General features: G+C 40.7%; 1 protein-coding gene across 2 annotated transcripts; it reads left to right on the top strand.

Moving 5' to 3' along the window:
- Nucleotides 1-815: 815 nt before the first annotated feature.
- On the top strand, nucleotides 816-12,278 carry LOC100698778 (ETS-related transcription factor Elf-1). Of its 2 annotated transcripts, XM_003453351.5 has the most exons (8): nucleotides 816-1,091; nucleotides 4,638-5,053; nucleotides 5,156-5,273; nucleotides 7,993-8,097; nucleotides 8,219-8,359; nucleotides 8,449-8,523; nucleotides 8,760-8,955; nucleotides 10,009-12,278. In XM_003453351.5, exons 2-8 carry the CDS (start codon nucleotides 4,994-4,996, stop codon nucleotides 10,613-10,615), a joined length of 1,302 nt encoding a protein of 433 aa, XP_003453399.1. In that variant the 5' UTR covers nucleotides 816-1,091; nucleotides 4,638-4,993; the 3' UTR covers nucleotides 10,616-12,278. The 2 variants fall into 2 exon arrangements, with proteins under 2 accessions (XP_003453399.1, XP_005458187.1); XM_005458130.4 differs by lacking the exons at nucleotides 816-1,091; nucleotides 4,638-5,053; nucleotides 5,156-5,273 and adding an exon at nucleotides 5,544-5,702.
- The last annotated feature ends 1,378 nt before the right edge of the window (nucleotides 12,279-13,656 follow it).

The following is a 13,656-nucleotide window of genomic DNA, read 5'->3' as shown; positions in this document are numbered from 1 at the left end:
GAGAGGTCTGATTTATTCCACCTTATCAGTCCAACCAAACCCAGCCCTGTGAAAGGTATAAAATGTCCTGCCATGTTAAAAAAAAAAAAAAAATTAATTTAAAGAAGGCAGCTGTTCACTGTGTAAAACGGGGGGGGGGGATTCTCCAATCTTGAAAGCAGTGGCACAGGCAGTGGGACTGGGTGCAGAAGACGCCATCCTCAAGAGAAAATCTATGACTTCCAAGAAACACACTGCCAGCAATGCTGAGCCTCACTCACAGATTTATAGGCTACAAGCTGTCTCTGTTGCCGTTGTTGTGTATTAACAAAAAGAAAGGGAGGGAAGGAAATGAAAATGTGGATCAGATGGTTTTTTTTTATTTTGAAGGCTGCTGATGCTGAGTTTTACCACTGGGGAGCGTCTGGTACTGGATAAAGTCAGAGTAGCTATAACAACCCCCTTTTTTAAACTCTATTATTCAGACTTCATTTCACTGGGATGTTATTATTAACTGCACAAAGCAACAGGTGACACTGAAATTTCTTTCTAATTTTTTTTTTAGTTTAGTTAATGGTGAGCTAATAATCTGAGGTCAAATTTAGTGATACCATCAGCACACACACATGCCCTCTGCGTCCACACAGCTGCTTGCAGATTGGTTGCTTGGCTCTCTGCTGCTTTACATTGCAAATACACCCATGTTTACATTTGCTCCACACTGACAATGGTCACTATGGGTTACCTTGACTCACAACACAGGTAACCAATGAGATCTCGCAGCATGGGAGGGGAGGGAGGGGTGCGTGTGTTTGGTGGGGGGGGGGTGCTCAGTTCTCTGGAAAAAAGAAAAGAGGAAGCGTGAACTGACAACGACTAGAAAAAGAAGAAGAAAAAAAATCACCATGATCTACGCTGATCTGTGATCTCACGTCTGCGTGACGCACTCTCTCTGGTGCCTAGACACTGACAGGAGGGAACTGATCCCACGCCTGTAAGCAGATGAAGGTTCTGTGTTTGCCAAAAGTAATGAGAACAATTTCCGTTTCCCTCTTGGATCTTGCAGGCAGCTGCTGCTCTGTCACATACAGGCACGAGCTGTAAACACAAAGGTAAGCAGACTGCTTCTTATTCCATACAATAGGCCTACTACTCTGTATAGTATAGAAAGGAGACACAGAAAGAAGACCAAAAGAAAAAAAGAACTAAATATAAGAAAAGAAAATGTTAGAAGACGTTTGGGTGTATGACTGTATGCTGCATGACATGTGCTGAAGAGAAAGTGAAAGTACTTTTCAGAGAGTGTAGGGTTTGGAGCGCGGCTGTTTGACTCTCTATAAATGCTGTGCCAGAAAATGTAGATTAAAAGAAAGAAAGAAAGAAAGAAAGAAAGAAAGAAAGAAAGAAAGAAAGACCTTTCCAATGATTTACTTTCAGTGACGGCTAAACCACTCACATGTTTGCACGCGAGGGAGGTTGTAAAAACAGTATTGCGACCACCTCTGCTGTTCTCTGGCTCTAAATCTCTTGTGCTTGACACACACACAAACACACACCATATTTTACTGCGTTCATTTAACAAGGCCTGGTTACCCCAAGCAACAAGAGGGGCTTATCAGCTGCTCCCTCTCTTACCATGCTGTTATCAGCCTGGCCTAGTTCACGCACACACATATATATAACACTGCTCCTTTCTGTCAAACACCCGCGCGCTTTCTATCTCAGTCTCTGACTCTCTCTCATGCACACACACATGCAGACTGGGGAATGAATGTTATGGGGGGCTTATCAGTGTCCTTAGGGGCCTGGCAGCCACTTCACAGACTAAGATCCCAGTGCAGAGGCCACAGAGACGAACCTATGTGACCAGAGTGCTGATGAACACAACATACTGTGAGAGACTGCAGGCTGCAGGGCACGGTAACAATGAACGTATACATGTGGCAGCACAATGGCAAGGCCCTGGTGGCTACTACTAAAAAAAAAAAATAAAGAGAGGAAGGGACAAATGTTTCTATTAATGTGTTCTGTTGGGGTGTGACGAGTGAAACTTCACCGCCTTGTTTACTTCAATAGAACAGAAAATGCAAGCTGCAGTCTTCATGTTTTGTACTTTGCACTTGTATTCATTGGAACTACGCAAGCATGGCAACTTGCCATGCTATATAACCAGAGCAGACTTACAGGTTAGGACGTAGAAAAAAGCTATTAGTTATGTTCATTATGCAATTTAGCTTGGCTACAAAAGGCAGAAGAAAATGTAAAAAAAAACCTAATCATAGTAATAATAATTTGAAAATAAAACCATCTTGAAATATGTTAGAGAATGACTAATTCAACTCCCCATTAACTACATTGCATACTAAAATGTCCATTATCAAAAAAACATTAACTTACATCAAATATTTTACTACTATATGTCATAATATGACATTAAACTCTATTTATTCTGCTTAAAATGGTATTAAACACGATGGAAATGTTATTTATAAATACCATGATTTTACACTGTTACTCTGTTATTCTGCTAATTTACAGTATACAATTATAGCATCGAATGCTACAAATGTCTGTCTAGTGATAAACAATGAAATATGAAAATCATTTTTCAAAGTAATTGTTAATTTAGTCATCTTACAAGTCGACAGCACATGCTATGCAACCATTAGATGGCTTAGTGATCAAAGACACAGCAAGCTTCTCAGCTAATATTGAAATTAGGCTTTATGCTATTGCAATTGTGTTTGCATAAAAAACTATCTGATAACAAAATTTGTATCAGTAACTTTGCCAAGATGTAGCACTATAATAAAACAGGATACCGCAGTCAAATCAAGACCTCAAAGTACCATATTATCGCTGTTCTCACTTGTGGTTCCTACAGGTTTGATGTAATGAGCATTTCTTCTTCACTCACCTATTTCCTCACCCTGAGATGTGCATTTAATCTAAAATTAACGCATTCAAATAATTAAAATATTATTAAACTCTGGCACTTTCCACCGTAGTCTGTCTCCTGCGCTCTCTCTTTTCTCTTTCCCCTCATCCCCAATCAGTTGTTGCAGATGGCTGCCCTTCATTGCTGGAGGTTTCTTCCTGTCAAAAGGGAGTTTTTTGTTTCCAGTGTTGCCAAGTGCTTGCTACTAGGGGGTTGTATGATTGTTGGGATTTCTTTCAAATGCTGTAAGGTCAAAATTACAGGACAGAGTACCTTGAGGTGACTGTTGTTGTAATTTGGTCCTATATGAATAAACCTGGATTGAATTGAACTTAAATGAACTCAGGCACAGTCATTAAAAATCCACAATAACACACCACGTAAGATTTACTGTAGGAAAAATACAGTACTAAAAAAAATCACAATTCACAGAGTGATACTGGTGATATTAATTTTTTGTCACTAAACTGCTGGTTCCAGCCCTGACATCAAGTGATGCATATTACATATGAACAAAAAGGACTTTTCCTTGCTGACTTCTTCTTGAACTTCTCTTGCTTTGGGGAGTAAACTATCCTCCAATTCACTCATGTCCCACCTAAATCATTGAGTGCCAAGTGGCTGCAAACATCACAGGAAATCGAAAATGAGAGGACCACTGCTGGCAAAGACATGCTGGCAGTGGTTTGGCGCAGGAACTCAGGAAGCGGTGCCTCCTAACTGAGCTGTGCTTCCTGTGTGATAACTGACCCAAACATATTTTGCCTCTATCTCTCACACGCATACACCAAGACAAAGAAAACTCACACATTCTCCATCTATTTAAAAAGGAAAAAGAAAAAAAAGGACCTGTGATACTATTTAGGTTACAGAGGATTTACAGGGTTATAATGTTTAGAATGGACTTTACTTTGAAGCCATTTGGTCACAGTGCCACAAAACCTAAATGTTAGGATGATCTTCAGAACAATGATGCTGAAGGTAAGTGACGGAGTGGCAACAGTGTTCGGAGCCTATGGTAGATTTTTGCAGGAGGAGGAGGAGGCAGCTGTACTGCTAAAGGTTAACCGAAATTTGGGAATTATTAAACAGCGAGGACTGAAGAGAAGGGATGGCATTAGAAGCAAAGGGAAGACAAAGGAATTCAAGGGAATTAACAATGTTGTGATGGCCAGATACAAGAGGAGGGACAGAAAAACAAGCAACCCGGAGAGAATGAGAGGGAGTAATGCAAAGGAGTTGAGTGGGGGGTTGCAATTTTGTGCTAAACGTCCCCTTCACGGTCATGTCGTGAGGAATGTGCACATAATGGCCCTGAAAGCCAAAAGCTGAACATTGTGCAAAGACATGATGTTGTCACCCACCCAACCAACCCCCTCGACTCACACCGCACACAAGCACACACAGCCCAGACACACATTTCACTGCAAACGCTTCCTTCCTGTTGCTGGTTTAGCCCAGTTTAGAAGACAGATAAGAGCAAAAGAATGAGATATGTGACAGAGGGGGGAAGCAAATTACGATGTTGATTTCTCTGCATCTGAGACCAGAGACATTTCAAACACATAAACAAATAAATGTTCGGCAATGCCCAAAAAAGTAAAATTGTTCAAAGCCTAATTTTCAGCGTGTTCGTTTTTGACTCTAACAGCTCCTCAACTCCCCCACCTCACCCACATATTTTTTTGTGTGTGTGTGCCTCTCTGTTCTTCTCTGGCAGGTTCAGTCAGACCACAGGACAGTTTAGTACTTCCTCATTGAGAGCCGGTGCAGAGTGAGCGGGTGAGCGCTGGCTTCCTGTGACGCCTCTGCGTCTCTGGTCAATAATTACACTCACATCACTCTACCACTACCAAGCCTCGCTGCATGGAAGGACGCAGGCTGCATCCCATCCAGGGGGAAGTTCTCTGACAAGTTATCTGCGTGTTCATTGGAAGGATTGTCTCCAGAAACGGGACCTGCCTGGATTCGACAACACATCAGACCTGTTCACTTCACTACCAGACTTCAAGGGGACGCTGTGATGCTATCCTCGCCCAGTTAAGAGTTTGTACGTGTGCTTTGGGACATTCAGCCATGCTGCAACAGTCAGAGCTCATCTTTGACTTTGCCAGTGACCACTTTAACATGTCACAGGTGAGTCAGACCTAGACAGTGATGAACTTCTTTGTGTGGGTAGAAGAATTGCTGGCAAACTTCTGATGTCGTCTAATTTCATGCCGTTTTTGTGTCCTGCAGCTGGGGAGTCTCACAGATTGCCCTGCGGTGATTGTAGAGCAGGTTCCACATTCACACCTGCTCTCATATACAGGTCTAGCGTGTGAACAGTCACAGGATCACCAGCAGCTGGTCAAAGGTCAGCACACACACACACACACAAGCACAAGAACACATACGCACTCACTTCAGCCTTTCTTTACCTGTCAGGCTCACATTTCATGATAGAAGATAGAAGATCCCCTGTCGTCTGCGACACGGTGCAATTCTTTTTGTTTTTTTTAGAAAAAGAAAACGAAAGTTTCTATTCAAATTTTATTTAAAAAATTAAAAGTAACTCGCGGTTTCGGAAAAAAAAGCCAGCCTTGCTTTGCACATGCGTATTCGGCCCCTCGCGCACATGGACCACCCTCCGCTGAAATTCAGGAAGTAAAAAAAGAAAACATTCCTGGCTTGTTCCTGGGGGGGAAACAACAGTTAAATGAATCATATTAGGATGTAGACGTGGTCAAAGCGAGCTACAGCACACATGCTATAGCTTGTTCCTCACACGTCCGGGGATTGAAAAGTAAGTGATATCGCCGTGTCGGGTTATATTTCCGTCAGTGTTCAGGTTGGAGGGGGCAGCTGAATCGGCGCATGGCGAGGAGGAGGCTCGGTTAACTTTAGCTCACAGTAACAGCAGCACTTGTGGATAATTTACAGACACTTTACTTGAACGTTACAACCGTTTTGGGACAGTAGCCCATCTCGTATGTTTCTCTAAACGTGGCGGTTTGTTGTGACAGGCTGTGGGTTTGCTTCTCCCGAGGCAGAAAGTGTTTTCGAGTCCACGACAAAACAGCTGTTAGCTAGCAGATGTTTTCTAGCTCACTGCTTCTTCACGGGCAACTCATCACAGACACACACACACACAAACAAGATGCGCATAAAAAAACACACACGCAGATTCCCTTTTGATCATGTTTAGCCTCGAGGACATGCACGTGGGGAGATGTAAGCTGTTAGACAACACAGCGTCGTTGTGAAGCTAACAAGCAGCCTAATATGAGTCTGTCAGTGTTATTTACCTGGACGGAAAGCACTTGAGGTCAAACTGCTTGGAGTCAGTGACCGAGACTGGGTGTCACTGAGTTTACTCAAGAGCTGCACTTCACTAAGCTCTTTGTTGGCTGTAAGAATTCCAGCTTACTCTGTGCACTTCTATCCGGCTGTGTTTTGGAGGCAAATATTCTTTGTACTTCTATTCTAGTTTTGTTTTGTTTTTTTTAAATTAATTATAGAATTGACTTCATTTGCTACTGATGTGAACATAAATGAAAGTGAACGAATGCTGGAAGAGTTTGTAGCATCTGCATAATAATTAAATTTATTTTGTGTGTTTTTCTTTCTTCTTTTTTTTTCATTCCCAAAAGAAGGGAAGTGTAACAGAGTGCAATTATTTGCTGTCACGTAAGATGTTTTTTATACAGCCATCACATATAAGCAGCACATATAAACTATAAACTTTGTGTACTAAGTCATGACTTGGCTTGAGCAGAAGCAGTACTTATCTGTACCCATGCTACATTCTGCTCATTAAATCTATTTTAAGGTGCAAAAGGAAGCAAATGAATAAATAAATATAAACATAATCAAAATTATTCACATCAGTACAGCTCAAAAAATAGCTTTGTATAACCAAATGCGAATTACACAGTTCGAAATGTAGTCTTTCATAATTTACCATCAAAAATAGATATACATCTATCTATAAAAATCTCTGTAAACATTCTGGGAGTGTTTAGAATTCACTCTAAATATTATTATCATTTTTTTATTTGTTTGTTTTATTTTTTTGATAAAGGATTTCAGCAGTTTGATGCCTCTGTTGTATTTTAAAATGTATTCAGATGTTTTAATGGATGGTGGGTCTGGACTGCAGACGGGCCTGTTTAACAGCCACCCTCTTTTACTAGTGATCCACGCTGTTTTAATATGTGAAGAACATTGTCTGGATTGTCTCGGTGAAACAAAAATTGTTAGTCATCATGTTGTCCTTCAGAACCTGTTTATCTGACTCAGCGTTAGTGATGCCCTTGCAGATGTGCTGGTTATTGTTGTCATGTCACAGAGGTGACTGTAGCTCAGAAGGTAATTTTCCACTAATTGGAAGGTTGACGGTTTGATTCCTGGCTGGTTGCCAGTCTGGTTGCCAAAGTACCCTTGTGCAAGATACTGAACCTGAAGTTGTTGTCTGTCCAGCGAAGTATGAGTGCATGTGAATGTTAGACAGAATGCACTTCGCCATAGAAAAAAATACTTGTGTGAATGAGGCATGTATGTATAAAGTGCTCTACTAGAGTAAAAACGCCCTATATAAGAGTAAGCTCGAACCATACAGAGAGCGGAAGCCTTTCTAAAATTTGCTAATACGTTGAGGGTTTTTATATATAACTATATATATGCATGGTGGTTTTAACCTTTGTGGCTAGAAAGGAGTTGAGTTCACTGACAACAGTTTCAAGTGTCCAAAAGCACATGCATCGACTTCTACCACAGAACTGTCCAGTCTGTTTTAATGCCATGATGTTTATATTCATTCATGCCCACTTTCTAAACATTATAATTGTTACTAAACTTTGCCTGTTTAGTTTTACCTCAATAACGTTTTTGATGCTTCTCCCAACAGTAAGAAAAAAACCCTAATAGCTTGTAAATAGAAACTACATCTGCAGTTGCTAAGGAGAACCTGGAAACGCTGTTTAGTAGCTCACTGTTATATAGTTGTAACTGTTTGCATTGGACACACTCCAATTTTACATCAACAAAACAAGTTTTACTCTTTGATAAATTTTTTGTGGTTGTATTTTTTGTAGTGGAGCCATGTGAAAGTGGGGAGGAAGAAACCATGGAGACGCTTGTCTCTCCTGACTCGTTACTCAACATGGAGTGCGCTGACACCCTCTCCCTGGAACACTACTGTAAGCACAGCTGTGTTCACCTCGAGCACGCTGCTTCCTGATTATTTCGGTGCAAGATTTTATTTTTAGGCATTACGGTGCTGCTGGTTTTTTTAGCAAATCTGTTTCTGAACCCCTGCAGCGCAGGCCTTCTTACCATCGCTTGGCGACGTCATCACTACTCCTGTTGTGGGGGAGGAGTTTGTGGGAACTGTCGATCAGTCAGAGTGGTCGTCGTTGCACAGAAACAAGCCTGGGTCGCAGCTGCGGTCCAAAAAGAAAAGTCAGTAACTTTCCTGCTCAGCTTCTTGTACGGGTAGAATTTTGAGGGTAAAATGTTTGTGATTGACTTTGGACTGCCTGTGTGTGCAGGCAGGAAACCTCGACATCGAAGAGCAGAGTCTCCCACGCCAGAAATTACTGTAAAGAAGGACAAATACAACAAAGGTATTGTCAAACAGAACAAGACCTTGTTCCCTATAAAAGCACACCACAGCACAAGTCACCTGACTGCACCTGAAATGATATAAATGTGTGTGCACCTCACCCCTACCAAGTTTTGCACAAGTAAAATTATGCAACCGTGCTTGTTTTGGGGAAGCGTGCTGTGAAAGTAGGTCTTCACCAAAGTTATTTAACCCAAATCTTATCTGTTGTTTTTCTTTTTCGTTCATGCGCTTTAGGCGGAAACACCCTTTACCTGTGGCAGTTCCTGATGGAGTTGCTGCAAGATAGACAAGTCTGCCCTCGTTACATCAAATGGACTAATCCTCAAGCGGGGATCTTCAAGCTGGTCAACTCAAAAGCAGTGGCCAGGCTGTGGGGCAAACACAAAAACAAACCAGATATGAATTATGAGACAATGGGCAGAGCACTCAGGTACAACACCACAGCTCCCAGATGGAATTGTAATGTTCTTTGAAATTTCTCTCTCTGTAATTTGAAAAAAATAATAATAATGATAATGATAAGTGCTTTTTAAGGTCATTTATGCTAATTTTCCTATTTTTTAACTCGGGGGTTTTATTAAGCAGAACTTGAAAGCAAAGACATAAACAGCCATTAACAAGTTTCCTAGCTTTGACTTTGTACAAGTAATGGCACATTTAAGAGTTTCAGTTTAGAATGTTTAACAAATTTATTAGAATACCACTAAATTAGCAGTATTGTTAATTAACAAAATCATTTTTTAATGTTTGTGTTTTAATGTTAGTCTATGAGCACGCACAAACATTAAAGCATTAAAAATGATATTTTTAATGCTGAAATATAATAATTGTTGTTAGTCATGAATTTTCAACATAGCACAATGTTGTTACTTTTTGATTAAGATGCCAAATAACATTTATTTACTTACATTCCTGAACATAAAAAAGTAGTTTTAGTGCTTGAGCGGTATGCCTGATTCATTCCCGGCTCCTCAGAAAAGTCCGGTGTGTTGGCCCAAATTTGGGTATAAAAAGATGAACTGAGTTTGCTGTTTGTTTAACATGTAACCATGTCATTTGTAGTTTTAAAAAAGCTTTTGGCAGATTTCAAAATATTTGTGTTTTCTTGTTTTTACGACAGGAGGTTTAATAAATAGTAGAGCTGAATAAAATCAAATGGAAGCTTACTGTACAGTCTACTCAAGTTTGATGCTGCTTGTCAGTACTAATTTAACCTTTTTTTTAATTTTTAAAGCAGTTTAACTCATTTAACTTGTATATAAATGCAAGAATTTATCCAATCTAGGTTAGTAAGAAAGGGGCAGGTATGGAACCTAATCATAGTACACCAAGAAAGAGTCAAAAATATATTTTTGACTCTTTATCGATGACAAAAAAAAAATGTTTTTTTTGTCATTTTTATTTTAGATTTTACAAATGAGATGTGAATGATTGAAAACTGTAGCAGGTTTGAAAGCTGTCAATTTCTGCTTTTTCCATGCAGGTACTACTACCAGAGAGGCATACTGAATAAGGTTGAAGGCCAGCGCCTCGTTTACCAGTTCACCTCTCTCCCCAAAGACATGATTTACATCACCGACGGAGATGGCATCAAAGAGGAAGACGACGAGGACCACGACGACAACAGCGTCAACGACGAAGGCATGAGCGACGACTCTGACAGTACCATATCGTCTAGTGACCATTCAGCGGAGGAGCAGGAAGATTCTCAGCCACCGCCAAAGAAATCGTCCCCCATCTCCGGCCGCGCTCCCGCTTCACAGCGCACCAGGCCCGCTCCCAGGCCCTCAGCTCAGCGCGACACCGTCCTGCGTCCCACCAGCTCCAGTTTGATCCAGGAACAGCATCTGCCTATCGTGTCAGCTGAGATGCTACGCACGCTCCAGAACCTGCAAAAGGTCCAGTCTCTGAAACCCGCCGGTCATGCCTCAGTCTTCAAAACGGCTCAGCTGCTGGGGAGTCTGTGCGAGCGACAGGCTGCTGCCGAGGTGGCCATAGGGAGAAAAGGTGTGCCGGAGATGTCCGAGAAAAAGTCGCACCCAGGACCAAAAACTCCACAGCTCATGTCTCTGATTAGCTCTGACCAATAAAAATAACAGGTGCCCACTTTCTATCGAACACACAGATGCCTGTACACTCCACCGACTCAGGACCACTTACAGGGCTGCACTTTGCTATGACAATGCTGATTTAAAAACAAGGACTTTTGGTGTAGAATATTATTTTAGATCATAAGTACAGATCAGTGCTTTTGTCACAGCGCTGACAGGAACCAAAATCTCACAGCAGTTTACCTTCTCAGCTTTGAAATCTGATCATTTCGCCTTATTGTCATTCTGTGTAGCCCTTTGTTAAACCAACACCAAAGACAGACATGCACTGGAATCTCTGGCCTCTCTGCACTGCCTGCAGACGCTTTCTCTGCTTGCACTTCAGCTCCAGTGTCCTGGAAGCAATTATCTTATCACCACACTGTGCCCTTCTTCTCTGCTTTTTGCTCTCACTTTCTCCTACGTTGTTTAGTTTTGTGTCTTCATGCTATCACGTCCTGAAGCATTCCTTTGCCTTAAAAGTGGCTTTGCACTAATGTTTACCTCTGCTGTATATTTCTTCTGAAGTGCCTGAAGATGTCAGTCCATCCTATTCCTGGTAATCATAAGGGAAAACATTCCATATTGTTATTGTTATTATTATTATTATTATTGTTGTTGTTGTTGTTTTTTAAGATTGCTGCAAAACAAGGGATCACTGTTATTTTTTCAAAGTAGTATTTTAGCACTTGCGCTGTTTATTATTTGTTTATCTACACCATGGGACTCTTTTTTTCTATTTTCTTCGTGACAATCACCAGTGAAGTGGCCTTGTAGCCACCCTGCCTCCTGTAAAATTATAGTGCTACTATTTATCTTTTCTCTTGTGCACTAGCTATCCATATATGAGTGCATATATTAAACTCTGAATCCTCTATCTGTATGCGTCTATTACGCACCGTAGGGCCTCAACATTAAAACCACTGTGTTGGCTGAAGTGAACACTGGTCATTTCGTTACAGTGCAATGCAATGTTTGGCTGGCGTTCACGTGGGTTTAGCATCAAGCTCAGCATTGCAGAAGGCGCCAGCAGCGGCATCGCTGCACAAAGCAGACCTACATATTACCAGGCTGGTGGTTTTAATGTTTTGGCTGATCTTTGTGTACTGTATGCCTGTGAAAGCTTGTTCTTTTGATGCCATTTTTTTTTTCCTTCCCTCAGGTTTATAAAGCATTTTTGTGCTGCACATATTATGTACTCTATGCAAGAAGTAAAAGTGAAATTGTTAGTTTATTATTTTCTCTTCGCCCGGTCTTAGCGTAGGCTCACGAAGCCGGCTTACAAACTTCACCTCACTCCAAATTTAAAAAAAAAATATGACTGAATAGTTAGGCTGGCTTTTTGAGAGGCTAAACTTGGCAAAGAGATGCTTATGCAGTAACTGTGCCTGCAGGGAACTCTTATGCAGAACTATTTTCACTTTGTTATAACATGTTTGTTTGTTTGTTTTGGTGTTTTTTTGCCCCTTGCTCTTCAGTATGTGTCTTGGGAATGTCTTACCTTAATAGATTTGTAAGCTTGTAGTAGAGGGAGAGGTGGAGCTTGTTTTTTTTGTTTTTGTTTTTTTTTAATGCTGTGTTGTGTTTGCTTTCATGCAGTCCAGTGATGTTAAAGCTAATCGTCTATTATATGAAATAAATTTACATTTGTCATTGTGTGAAATCCATCATTGTTCCTTTGGAAGACTTGGAGCATCAGTAGACGTAGCTTGGTGAGTGTATATGTCGCATTTGAGCAGTGCATTCAACTGCTGCTTTATCAGTAAAGGCCTAATGCAGTGATACAGATCTGCCAGAACTACTTCTACAGAATTCTGACACGATCAGTTTTTCTTTTTTTGCTGTTGTCAGAAAGGTGTTAATTCTATTTTTGATTTGGTGAAGTTGTTTTTTGGCTTACCACATTAACACTAACCCGTCCTGTCATCGTGATAACTCACAAACAAGCTGATGTAGGTTTTTCCAGCTGATACCATAGCTGCATTTACTAAAAATCATGGACAAGTTTGCATCTCTGTTACCTTGTCAGAGGTCAAGCTCTGTGAAAATCTTGTGAACATAGTAACTGAAGAAAAATGTCACATAGGCTTTTCAAATTGATACCATTGAGGAGCTTGTAGGTGGCTGAGGGGTAGCAATGGCGACCACCAGTCTTTTTAACATACCAGTGGTGCTAATCTGAGGTGGCAGAAGTGCAGATACCTCTGTTAAAAAGTGCTCTGGTAAAAGTTAAAGTACTGATTCGACTTCTTTACTCAAGTAAAAGTGAAAACTACAGGCTCTGAAACGTACTCACAGTAAAGTAGCTCTTTGGAGGGCCTTTCTATACCAGCTATTTTTGTGCAAAGCTAACTGAGCTATAGTAATATAATAAAATGACAGTAGTACATAGCAATGCAGTCTTTATTATATAATTTCTGATCTAAATTTTATTTCTAATGAATGTATTCAACTTGAATCAAGTATGCAGAACATGAACATAGAAAAAGAAGTTTATTTTGTGTTGCCTACAGTGTAGAGGGTGACTTTTCCTCTAAACAAGAAAATGTGTACAGTCAGGGGTTAAAGTTGATTCTGCACATGGGGAAACCCCAAAATCCACTGTAGAGGCTCAGTGTGGGGAAAAGAATGAGAACTCGCAATAATTTCTTCTGTGAGCTCCAGCAGATTTTCTTAGTGTACCGGCTGTGGTCAGCTGACCTGCTGCTCTTTGTGGACATACGCAACTGAATTCAACAGGATGTTACATGTTACACATACATACAGCATGTACAAGGATAGATAACACTAAATATGTCCCAGGGAAGAGGATTATTCTTCAGTCCAAAAGTTTTCCTCCTCCTGAGATCAGCAACAATATTTTTAAACACATGCAGCGTCACTGTTAGTTATCTTTTCTTCAAATAGCTACTTTACCTCTTGTTCTCCAGATGTGAACATTAATAATGTACACGACTACCTAGAATGGATGTCTTTTACCATCCCGCATTATTTCCTTAAAGAGACGTGCAACACAAATTTGTCGACTACAGTCAACATTA

The sequence above is a fragment of the Oreochromis niloticus genome, linkage group LG18, assembly GCF_001858045.2.
Source record: "Oreochromis niloticus isolate F11D_XX linkage group LG18, O_niloticus_UMD_NMBU, whole genome shotgun sequence".
In the NCBI taxonomy this organism is placed as follows: Eukaryota; Metazoa; Chordata; class Actinopteri; order Cichliformes; family Cichlidae; genus Oreochromis; species Oreochromis niloticus.
The sequence above is the reverse complement of the archived record's forward strand: the minus strand, read 5'-3'. Positions and strand labels throughout refer to the sequence as shown.